The 12,488-nt window shown below is 37.5% G+C and overlaps 1 protein-coding gene across 3 annotated transcripts; it reads left to right on the top strand.

Annotated features, from left to right (window-relative positions):
• The first annotated feature begins 1,834 nt into the window (after nt 1-1,834).
• LOC103152934 (transmembrane protein 255B) lies at nt 1,835-8,625 on the top strand. 3 transcript variants are annotated; one of them, XM_016661528.1, is made up of 6 exons: nt 1,835-2,008; nt 2,476-2,556; nt 2,639-2,724; nt 2,877-3,036; nt 5,100-5,198; nt 8,014-8,625. In XM_016661528.1, the coding sequence occupies exons 1-6, from the start codon at nt 1,976-1,978 to the stop codon at nt 8,146-8,148; spliced, it is 594 nt and encodes a 197-aa protein (XP_016517014.1). In that variant the 5' UTR covers nt 1,835-1,975; the 3' UTR covers nt 8,149-8,625. The 3 variants fall into 3 exon arrangements, with proteins under 3 accessions (XP_016517014.1, XP_016517015.1, XP_007573699.2); XM_007573637.2 differs by having other exon boundaries at nt 1,836-2,008; nt 5,103-5,198; XM_016661529.1 differs by lacking the exon at nt 5,100-5,198.
• The last annotated feature ends 3,863 nt before the right edge of the window (nt 8,626-12,488 follow it).

Here is a 12,488-nt window from a genome sequence, read left to right as displayed (position 1 = left end):
GTTTTTGTTTCTTTCTTTTTTTTTTCTACATTAGATACAAGAGAGTATCTAGAGCTGCACACAAATTATTATTTCTGCCTGGGAGTCTAAATAATGCTTTGTTATTAAAGATTAACTCAAAGGGAAATCAAGTGTCACGAGTTTGTTCAAAGAGCTTTTGTAGAGGTTGATGACTGTGAGCAGAAAGGACCTCCAGTAGCAGTCTGTGTCACAGTGAATCTGAAGGAACCTCTGAGATAAGTACATGACATTATAGGTGGTTAATTTTCATTTCTAGTTGTGTTTGTGGGTTGATGTTAAAGCTCAATAATAAGTGCAGGGATAAAAAGCACAAAATAAAAAAAACAACCTCTCTATTAGGTTGAAGGTGAGGGCAGAATTATAAGTGGACAAAGACCTGAAGTGTAGACAAATATAAACCATTATTTTAGTCAGCATAAATAATTTCAAGCTTTCTAACATTTCCACGATCCTAGAATGCAGAGGGGACTGCAGAACTGGAATGGCTGAAACATTTGGCAAACGCAGAGATGAGGCAGGATGAGTGAAAATCTGTTTTTTATTTAAAAGCTGTTTTGATTCATGTAATGAGCTTAGCCAATGAAAATATGATTGATGGCTTTAGAAGTGCAGCATTACAGACTTGCTATGCACAAATTGAAAACATCAATTTCTGGCACGTCTTCTAATCTGTGTTCATAAACTCATTTGTAAAGTTTGATGGATCTGGGGGGTTTTTTTAATCAAGCTTTTCCACTTTTACACACTTTTAGGGAACCATGCCTACAGATTTGCATAAGCATGGCTTTCTTTTTTTTTTATATTGCATGTCATTTACTTTCTGCATACTTTCTTGCACTTATAGACAGCTGTTGTGTGGAGAGTTTAGATTTGTTGTTTGAAAATATGGCAGTAAACAAGAGCAAGATGATGTTTCATGGTAAAAATACCATGACTTTATTCACAGAATGTTCACCTGCTCTCAATAAAAGAACCAAGAAAACCAAGAAAAAGGCACTCGGTTTGAAGAAATGTACTGCCCTGCAACACATGCTGTTCATTATTTAAAATAAGAAGGATTAAAGAATTCAAATAATCTCACAAATGTTATAAATGTATTGAATTTTCCACATTCAGGCTGGTATACAGTGAATAATGTTTGAAAAGTGCACAAAAAGATAAACCAAACTGTGAAAGAAAAGGAACATTTTTACAAATAAAATTATGTAAAGTAAATGTTTTCAGCCCGCTCTATTCTAAAACTCCTAGATAAAATCTAGCCGCATCAACGGTCTTCAGTTCTCACCGAATTAGGGAATAAAGTGCAGATATGTGTAATTTAATTTCAGGATATATGCAGCTGCTCTGATTCACAGAGGTTGAATCTGTTGACAGGACAACTATTGGTCATGCTATTGAACTCCAATCTGGTGTTTATGGAGGAGTTGAAAGAAGAAAGCTATTGTTAAAAAAAAAAAGCCTCAACAAGTCATATTTGCTGTCTGTCAGAAGCCTGCAGAAGACACAGCAAAAAGGTTGAATAGTTGATAAAATATAAATACTTTTTCAATGCGCTATACGTTTCCTTGCAGCTCTGAGGAAGACCCAGAGAGAAATTAAAAAGTAATGCAAAAAGAAAAATACTGAAAATATTCAAAAATTGTTCAAGCTAAAAAAAGTTTTGGGTTTTTTTTTAAAACAAAAGGTTTGGAAGAGCACCTGCCAACAATCTGACAATGAGAAACATGGAAACCTGAAAGCATTAGGGAAAAACTCCAAAACAAAAACAAGATACACATGTATCAAAATTACTAAAATCACTAAATCTAAATCACAGCCAGAGCAGACATCGAAAGCTGAATTTTGACTTAATAATGAGCATATTCTATATATTCTTTTCCCATTTTTCCCTCCTCAGCTGACGGCTGCCATCGTGTTCCTCAGCTTCGGCGTCATCGCCTCCTTTCTGTGCCTGATGATTGATGGAGTCGGCGTCCTCTTAAACATGGTGTGGGTTACACTCCCTCTTCTGTGAACACATTAACTTCAGATGGTTGTGTTTAATGCAGCCGAAACAGACAAACCACGGCCCTGTTTTAGCTACGGTCACAGCACGACCCTGTTGTGAAAGCTGAAGATGACGAGAAAAGTTTGGTTTGTGTTTTATCAAAAACTTCAGACATCAGATGTTTTACTTTTCATCTAATCTGATAAATACTGTATGGTGACATCGTCACTGGATGTCAGCTCATCCAGTGACGAGGAGAAAGGAAGGGGAAATGCTTTAAACAAGCAGTAGTTTGGAGACCTAACAATCTGGCATCCTACCTAGAGATTTAGGAGCACTCTATTGCAGTGCCCAGTGTGCACTCTTTTATTTATTCATTTATTTATTCAATTTTTTTGCGTAGAAATAATATTAAATAGTGTTTTGAGTGTTTATTAGTCAATGACTTGTTGACATGTTTCTGTCAGGACGTGCGTCCCCTGAAAGCAGGGAGGTGTCAGTATTACAGCAGCGGCAGCAGCTACGTCTATGAGAACTTCTACACTACGGTGAGCGATGATGACGAAGAGAAATATTATTCTCATCTGGCTAAGTCGCGAGAATCTTAAACCGAATTAAGGTTATTTTCAGGTGCCGTGTTGGAATCTGAGGGAGTCCTGCACCAGGACCGTACGAAGCGGGACCTGTTACTGCTGCGACCTTTACAACTGTGCCAAGTGAGAGAATCGTAGTTCTTCTGAGTCTTTTCAGCTTCCACGTCACGTCAGACACTTCTTTTGTTTTATGGATGTTGTTCACTGATGCAGAACAGAGATTTTGGGGTTTTATAACGTGACTGATGAAGCAGAATCCCTTCTTTGTTTTCCAGTGGAGACTACATGAACAGTTACTTTGAGTTTGTTGGAGTGCAAAGCTGTGAGGAAGTTTTCACCCTGTACATTTTAATCTGGACCCTCACCGGCGTGAACCTGGTGGCCTTTTTCACTGGGATACTGACAGCTGCCGTGCTGGGAAACATCAAGTACTTGGTAAGATAATCCACAGCACCGTCATGCATCCTCATGTTTGTGATTGTGATTGAAGGGTCCGATCCGGGCCTGAGGAGTTAAGGAAGCGAAGTGGGATATAATACATCCAGTGTGATTTTTAAACGCCACACTAAATATATATGAAGAAATATTCATTGCTGATGATGAATAAAACTTAATTTCTTAAAAATGTACATATTTTGGTGCTAGATTTTCCTCATTAACTCAACGTTTCCACTGGTGTTTTTACTGTTTATCTAAGATGATGAGCTCCACCTCTTGGAGGCTGCATGGCCCTTTACCTTTACCCTAATCTTTAGTTCGCCACACAGACTCTGAGCAGATAGGTGGACGATTCCCATATCTAGATATTATATGCAGTAATTGCTGCAAGTCGACGGCTTGAGGTGATGAGCTGGTTTTACTTAAATACAAACTATTTTACAAGCTTGGATTATTTACTAAATGTCACAGGATCTTATTTTTGTCCTTGGTCAAATTGAAATGTATTTGCTCTGTAAATTAATAATGAACAAAATTAAAATTCTCCTTTGTCCAGTCACAGTTTCAAATGTTACAAAATCAGTTTTGAAGACAATATAAAGGTTTTTTTAAACTAAATTTCCCAGAGTTTCTGAGCTCGGTCGCCGCTGAGGGATCCAGCCTGTCTTGAATCTGCACGAAAAACTCCCTGAATATTTTAGCCTGCTTTTGCTTTTAGTTAAAGCAACAAAGAAACCCTAAAAGCCGTGGAATGAATATCTGCAGCAGGACCACACAGCCTGTGTCGTCCTTCACTGCTTGTTGTTCCTCCACTAAATGATTCTCGCTGCAGTTCATTTGGTCATCGGCAGCAATTAATGCGGTGACTTCTCTGAGTTTTCACCTCCTCACTCGTCTTTGTGCCGCTCCGTGTTTTCGCTGTCGGATTGTAAACACGTGGTCCTTTTGTTTCCCATGGAGGCCTGTGTGATCCTCACGTCTCATGGTTCATCCTTTTCATTCATTTCAATGTGTGGGAGAAGGCAGAAGGCGACTCTTCTCTCCCACACGTCGAGTCTCTATAAATATGTGATATATGTTCAGCAAATATTTATCATGTGCTGATGTTCATCCTGTAGTTGCTTCATCCTACAGGATGATGCATTTTTTTTTTTGTGAAAGTGCAGTGATGTCCATGTCTGTGTTGTTAATTTTTCAGCTGAAGTTGTTATCTAAAATCAGGGATACTCACAGCTTCCAGCAAAGACCACCCAAACTCAGGATCTGTTGTGTTTTTGTTCCTGCACTTTTTTCTTTCGGGTCCAGATTCATTAGATGCAGATGAACAGAGCATTTCTGCCGGAGCATTTGTGATCTTGCATTATGCATGTCTGTATTTGCGTTTATTCTTTGACATTTTTTGGAAGACTTTTTTCTTCCACAAATCAAGTCTTTGTGTCTTTTAAATTCAAAATCGTTCAGTTTCTTCAACGTTTATATTCTAATCATGTTGACTAAGTGGCTTTAAATAAGCTCTGTCATGGTTATTAAAAATAGCAGGTATCTGAGTAATCTATTCAGAATGCACTTAGTTTAGTTTAGTTATTTTAAACATATTCACATTCACAGTTCAAATACCGTGATATATATTTTTGATAGATATTTGTCTGTAAAGGAGGTAGGTAGAAGTATTAACTTATTTAAACCCTTTCTTTTATATGTCTTACTTTACACATTATTCTTTACTTAAAGAAAAGGAAAAAAATAAAGAAAGTCATAAAAAAACAGGACATCTATGACAACAGACTAGTAAGATACCAATTTATTTCAACCAAACATTTATCCCTAAAAACAAATACTTTATGAAGATGAAGTATTTTATTCTCCAGAGAACAGAATTGATTTCACTCCATCTGTACCACATACCTGTAAAAAGAAAGACAGAAACAAAGAAAACATAAAGAAAGGAAGAATAAAGAAAGAAAGGAAGAAAGTAAAATAAAGATTAATCTGTATTTTTCATGCTTTTTTTATTCATTTAAATAATTATATTTTTGCTTGCGTGATTTTCTTTCCTTTTGCAGAGGAGCACCAACCCGGCTGCTGTTTACAGCACAGCATCTTCCCCTACAGCTCCCCTGCTGACGGACGACGACACTCACACTCAGCCGCTTCTTCCTGTCGGTATTCAGTCAGCACCAGATACACACAGTTCTTCTCACTTGTCAGATTAGTCTCAATCTTTTCCTGATTTATGTTTGTCTCCTCATAGGAACATTCAGGGTAAAAACTTTGAACCTCCACCAAACATCCTGAAAAACGTGATTAGTAAAGTAGACTAAAAATATAATAATGATAATACCTTCTTTGTTAACTAACAGCAGAATAAGGATCCAAAACAAATGTTTAAATCAACAAAGTGATGGTTGTCCAGACAAAGAGAGAACCAGGACTCTGGGAGACAGAGGTGTGTCCACTTTGGACACAACTCATTTTCATTTTGGGCCAAATCTAGATCGTGAATGCTCTTAAAGGGCCGGTTGTGCCAAAATGTGTTGATAAAACCTGTTCACGAACTGCTAAAATATCAATGAATTATTCAAATTAAATAATATTATTGAACATCTTTTCAGTCCCTCCTGGATTTTGTGATTCTTTTTGCTATAAAAATCATCGTGGAAATATTTGCGATATTTGTGCTTATTTATGTCGGTAAATGTGACTTTTTATCACTCACGGTGTAGCTCATGGGCTACAATCTGATGTCACTTAAAGCTGAGGCAGCCGTTTAGTACAAGTAAGAAAGTTTTGACAATTTTTGAGAAAAATTTGCAATAAACTCCCAACTGATTGATATAATTTGGCAGTAAACAGATCAAGACTGCATTGATTTGATTGAAAACATAATATTTGAGCACACTTAGTGTCTAGTTTCAAATCTAGAGGGCCACATAAAAAGCTGTGGTATGCTGGATTTGGCCCTCGGGCCTTGAGTTTTACACCTGTGATCTAGGGAAAATAATAACAGATTCCTTTCTCTGTGTGATCCAACCTTGTAAAATATTATAGAGGAACACTGAGTGTTGTCCTGTTGGCAAAAAATAGACAATAAAAAGCATAAACAAGAGTGGCAATAACTGTGCTGCTGGCAATTTTCCCTAAAGATTTAAATATTTCTAAGATTTTCACTGTAAAAGCATAATTTATCACGAGGGATATAATTATTTAATACTACCAGCGCAGCAGATATGATGATAAACTAAAACACTAGAAAAAGTAAGGAGATTTTTTTATTTTTATTTTTTTAATAAACTGCAGTGTTAATGTTTTGCTACTGGAGTCTCTCCAAAGCAACGCTCAGAGTCGGTGGATCACTTCAGCTTGCATGAGAGAGTTTTTTATGCTGATAGCAAAGTATCTGGTCACAGTATGTGTTTCAAGACATTTAGCGTGCTCCACGCTATTACTTAACGCTTCAGGTATTTTAATGGTATACAGGCAGATGAGACACTTTAAGAAGGAGAAACAGCTGGTTCTGTTGTTAACGTGGCCTGAGATGCAACTCACAGAGCTTCCTCTAGAAATCAAATGGAAAAGCCTCGTCTCTGTTTCCAGTTTCACACTCCAGAAAGAAGCACGTTTTCCACAGTAAATCAACGACAAGATCTGCGGTCCAAAATGCAAATCTTGTTTTTATTGTAGTGTCATTTGAAACAGAGCTCAGTGAAGTACTCAGTTGCTTAACAGCGTGAGTTGCAGCTCGACAGAGACTGGATCATGTGTCTGAGATGCATGTTATTTCATCTCTTTCTTCACGCTGTCAGTTCTCCCTCGTCTATAGATTAAAAACCAAAACATCCTGAAAGAGGCCACGGCACTGAGAGATTTCAGGTGTAGTTTAAAGTCACTGGAGAAAAATGTTGCTTATCTTTTAGTAGTACTAAGCAAATACCTGTGTAGCTTAAGCCGGAAGCTACACGTGATGGACCGTCATTAAAAAAATAACAAATTCAACAACTGACTTAAGCTCAGGCATAGGGGACAGATAGACAATAAAATAGCAAAAGAAAAGAAAAAACTGAGCTGAAAGGCAAGAAAAAGGTTCAAGAAAATTAAAAAGTAATGCAAAAATATTTGCAAAAAGCTATAAATGACCAACAAATATGCACTGCAATATATAGAGACATAAAATAACCACAAGAAGACACACATGACTGCAGAGGAGGAATCCATGAAAATGTAATTTAAAACCAACAAACCCTTCAAAGTAATAAAGGAAAACCCTAAATTGCTACAAAATGCACAATTTGGTCCCACATTAAAAGATCTCTGTTGTCCTGTTTGAGTTTTAAAAAACCCAAAAAACTATTTAATTGTGATTTTGGAAGTTTGACAATATATTTTGTGCTGTAGTCAGAAGTCACTCATCAACAGCTTGATTGTTGAATTACTTTGGGGTTTCTAACGTTGCTTTCAAAAACATTATTTTTTACATTGTGGAAAGGCTGTACAGCAAACTAATCTGATGATTTCAAAAAACTAAAGAAAAATTAGATGCAAAAGTTTACATGCCTCTACAAATATTTGTTAAAATGGACAAACCCGGTTATTTCTGACTAAGAGAAATATTGTAAACAGATCCTTTAACTAAAATGATAAAATGACATACATGACCTCTTTATTTATGTCACTGGTGTTGCAGTGTTACACAGAGATGGGGATTTAGGTGGAAACGTGTGAAGCCAATGTAAAGTAGACTTTTGTTTAAGTTGTTTTCAGGCCAAAATTGCAAATTAATAAAAAAAAATAAAATAAAAAAAAAGTCAAACTGAAACCTATAAATCATCTATTTCTATTTATACGATGACAAGATTGCATTAGTTTGATCCTTGCCTTTTATAAGCTCACAATAATGACTCGTGGACTCGTAGAGATTTTTCAGGAAATTAAAAACAAGAACATGTTTTTAATTTCCTCTTTGTCCTGTCCATCCAGAGGATGTCAGAGTTTTTCCCTCCCGGAGAGCAGACCGCTGCTACTCAGAGTTTTGCTCCAGCAGAGTCCAACCCGCCTCCCTTCAACCCGCTGACCACCCTGCTGTCTCAGAGAGTCCACGGCCTCTCTGCATGAACCGCAGCATCACGCCGAACACAACGTCAAGAGGACGGAGAAAATCTGCACATTTTATTCAAGAACTGAGCTTTATGAAACCCAGTACAGAGCTGTAACAATGTACAGGTTCATTATCACCTCACTTTTGGACGTGATAATGGATGATAATGAGTGTGATTCTGTAACATCTTGACTTTTTGGTCAAGATGTTACTTTTATGCCAGATGCAACGTAAAGGAAAAGCTGCAGAAGTACAGAAATTACTTTTAATATAGTGAGATTTTTCTTGGCATTTTAACATTCTGTTGTTGACACACTCTGCCTTGAAGAAGTACTTATGTCACCACTTGGCCTTTATCACGTTTTGTCATGCTATATAACCTCAAACAGCAGAAAAATAGGGCTTCTGAAAAGTGTGGTGTACATTTGTATTCGGACTTCCTGAGTTAATACTGTGTAAAGCAACTTTTTGCCACAATTAAAGTTGTAAAGGGTTTGGGTGTGTCTCTAACAGCTTTACACAATAATTTTCAAAACTGTTGAGTTAAAGAAAAAATTTAGTCAATAAAGTAAATTCAATAAGCACTTTTTATTGCCACTCTTCTATATAAGCTACAGCTCCTCCAGAGCAACCATGGATCTGTCGGCTACTTCTCTGATTTACTCTCTTCTTGCGTGCAAGCTTTAGACCAGTGGTGCCCAAAGTCGGTCCTAGTGGGCCGGCCTCCTGCACGTTTTAGTTCTCTTCCTAGTGGTAGTAACAATCTTTTCAGCATGTCAATGTTTCTAACGAGCTATGGCCATAATGGCCTTCTAACGAGCCATTATGTGATGCAGATGTGATCAACCAGGGAGAGAACTAAAACATGCAGGATGCTGGCCCTCGAGGACCGACTTTGGACACCCCTGCTTTAGACAGATATCCATGCGTTCTTAAGTTTGCAGTTTTGTCATATTGTTTCAATATTCAGATATTGTCTTGGGTTGTGCTCAGCAATGTTCAAAGCTTGGGAAATCGCTCTGTAACCTAACCCTGCTTTAAACGTTTCTGATGTTTTCCTTGGAGACAAAATGTGGAAAGTATCAGAGTCTGTGAGTTCGAGCCTTAGTCCAAATGCAGCATCAACCGAAGTCAAGGAATAATCAGTGTCTCCTCCAGTTTCTAGAAGACATTGAAAGGCGATCATGTTTTAACCGCTACGTTTTATGAATGAATATAACATAAGTCTGTCTCCAGGTGTTTGACACATGTATGAGCTGTAACTATGGTCTCTGTAAAGCAGAAAAGTTAAAGATTTGTGTGAAACCAGACAGAAGTTTCCCTACAATGTTTGGTTTGTGTATCATTTCTTATCTTCTTGCATCAAAACATTAAAGCTTCATTAAAGGGATAAAAACAAACCAAGTAAGAAAAACTACATAAATGTTGGGCTAAGTCACATTTGATCCCGTAGACCAGCATTTTGAGTGGGTTCTTCCTTTCGGTGTGAAATCAGGTAGCAACAGTTCTACCAGCTGCCTCCTCCGTGGTTCGGCCCAATTTCAAATCACTTTGCAACAGTCACATGATTTGTATTTGAACAGAAATAATTCATACCAACACAATCTAATCATACAGACACATTAGATTCAATGAGCTGCAGAGCTTTCTTGCCCTAAATATAACACAAAATAACCTAATTCAGCTTTTACTGCCACTTGGTCAAAATGTTATCTACTTAAAATAACCCAGGAACTTCCACTGAAACAGTGACTTTGCAGCAATTTCTCATTTTAAGCAAGCATGCAGTGATGGAGCAAAGAAACAACTTCCTTCAGAAAGGAAGGAAGACGTCTGGGGCATCATAGTTTATAGGTTAAGATGGCCCAGTCAAAGTTCATATCAAAATCCATTTGAAAAGGCAAAGCTGAAGTTCTGAGGTGCTTTCTGTGGATTCTGAATGCACATTAGGTGTTTTGTGAAAAGTAAAAAAAAAAAAACTGCAATTGCAACTACAGAGCATGATAGAGCTACAGATATTGACTTTGTAATGCTGAATACAAAATAAACTCAACCTTTTTATTTGAAAAAATAAAAAGGTTCAATTTTCTTTCAAGAAAGAAAATTAAAAATAATATATTCTTTCTCTCCTATCTCACAATCATTCATTACTTTGTGTCAATCTATCACGTGAAATCACAGTAAAATACTTGGAGCCTTTGTTATATTACAAATAATTTACTTTTATCATGGATATTCACCTTATGGGATGAATGGATACTCTGACAACTGAATGGATACATTTGGTGCCACTAAAGTATCAATAAATCAGATGTCAGCAACATGCATACTACAGAAATATTAAAAATGAGGTAAACTACAGTACATGGACTCTTTGAATCAACACTTGTGAAGGAAAATCTGCACTATTTTGGCTCGGAAAAACCCATCAAACGCCTGTGTTGAGTGAGTTTAAACAGACAAACGATGTAAACTGGATCTCAACTGTTTCTGTTATGAGCTCAGAACAACTTCAGACGACATGCATCTGTAATTAAAACATGAAAAGAAAACAGCAAGATGCTAGGGACTGGAAGCCAGAAGTTAGACTTATAAATCCAGTATGAGAAGACAGATGCATGTAAATAAGTTGGTGAATCTCACAAAATGATCTTGATTACTCTGATCCTGTTGGTCTCCAATCCAGGCTTTTGGCCTCTGCCAGCGTCCTTTGTTAAAACGTTCGCTCTGTGTTTCACAATGGAAAACCATATGAGCCACACACCAGCACATGGCAAAGGCTGATGAGTGTGTGGTGGGTCTGGCAACCCAGTCAAGGGCAGAAAATGTACTCTGAGTCAGCTCAGTGGGATTTACCAAATAAAACGTTTGCTTGTTAAAAATGTGGAAGGAATTTGGCAACATGTGATTTGATGTCCGTTTTTGGTATGTTTTGTTGTTTTTGTACTGTTTTTAACTTTGTCTTTTAGTTTTTATACTTGCTGTCACATCAATTGCCCATTTGGGACACAAATAAATCTGAATCCGATAGTTTTGCTGTTCCCCCCACCCCTACATTTTACGCAATCACATCAACTCCCAATAAAATGTGAATATCTGTGGTTGAAACATGACAGAATGTGAAACAAATTTGAGACGTATGATTGTTTCTGCACATAGATTTTTACTTGTCCATTGATAGACTGGTGCTCTGAACAATATTTGCATATTGATGTTCTCCATGATCCCAAACAGAAGGTATTATACAACACAGGTGGGATTTTATGTCGTAATTACTCATGTTGGTACTGCTGTTCCTCAGTGATCAGGACCCAGCTTCAGTAATATCCAGCCCCCCCCCCACTGTAATGATAAAATTCCCAATCCTTTCCTGCTCAATAAGATTTAAAACCGAGTCGCAGCATAATGATGCAGAAGAGTATCAACCGGTGAGGCTGAGGTCAAAGAGCGTGTGTGTTCTCCATGGACGTTTTCATAACCCTCTCTGCACGTCTGCCTGACTTCTCCTGAGGAGCTTTGCGCTGCTGAAACACGAGGACGTCTCTCGCTGTGGTGCAGACCTGATCCTTCAAACACAAACAGACTCTTGGCATGCAACCCCTCCAAACTATGTTCCCTGTCAGAAGGAGGAAAAGAAAAACTCGTGGTGCTGCTTGTAAATCAAAGCCGTGTCCAAATTACAGCTGCTTACAATCCCAAAAGGAAACCACCTCACAGGTAATCAATATCCTGATAAAGGGATGAAGACGTAAGCATTTATTATCCAGCGAACACTGGAGAGTAGAAGAAATATAACGGATAATTTACATGGTTCTCGCTTTAACATTGATCATTGTTACAGCTGGTGATAAGGCAGGAAAAAAAAAACTAAAAGTGAAGAAATAAAATAAGCAATGTAGCAATGTTTCAATCTGTTAACCCCTTTACTTGAAACGGTTTCAAAAATTGAATGTGAGAATATTATTTCTCTGTAATTCCATCAGAGGGGTTGTTCTTCAATCCCTGTCGTCACCTTCTGGGTGAAATCATGAGATCGTCTTAAAGAGAAGCAGCCGATAGAAATCCAATCTGAACTCAGTTTACACGGCTTCCTACTCTTAATGCCTGAGCCCAACTTAAGACCCAAGACGCTTCATCATATTCTACACCCAACCAGATGACTTTAACTGTTTTGTAAATTTTTGAATTTAAAATTTGGCCATTTTTCTGCCACTGCACACAAGTAGGAACTAGAAATGGATTCAGACAGTTGTTTTGGAGTAGTGCTGATAGTTTGCAGCTGTAAAACTGTAGATTTTTAATATCTAAAATGTGGTGTTGCATGTATTCAGCCCAACTAAAATGCAAAAATGCAACT

This window comes from Poecilia formosa, unplaced genomic scaffold, assembly GCF_000485575.1.
Source record: "Poecilia formosa unplaced genomic scaffold, Poecilia_formosa-5.1.2 Scaffold335, whole genome shotgun sequence".
Taxonomy (NCBI): Eukaryota; Metazoa; Chordata; class Actinopteri; order Cyprinodontiformes; family Poeciliidae; genus Poecilia; species Poecilia formosa.
This window is presented reverse-complemented; position numbering and strand designations above follow the sequence as displayed.

Coding starts and splice junctions, on each gene's coding strand:
- LOC103152934 (XM_016661528.1), top strand. CDS start 1,976: ATGATTGATGGAGTCGGCGTCCTCTTAAACATG. Junction 2,009..2,475: donor TCGGCGTCCTCTTAAACATG/GTGTGGGTTACA, acceptor TGTTTCTGTCAG/GACGTGCGTCCCCTGAAAGC. Junction 3,037..5,099: donor TGGGAAACATCAAGTACTTG/GTAAGATAATCC, acceptor TCTTTCCTTTTG/CAGAGGAGCACCAACCCGGC.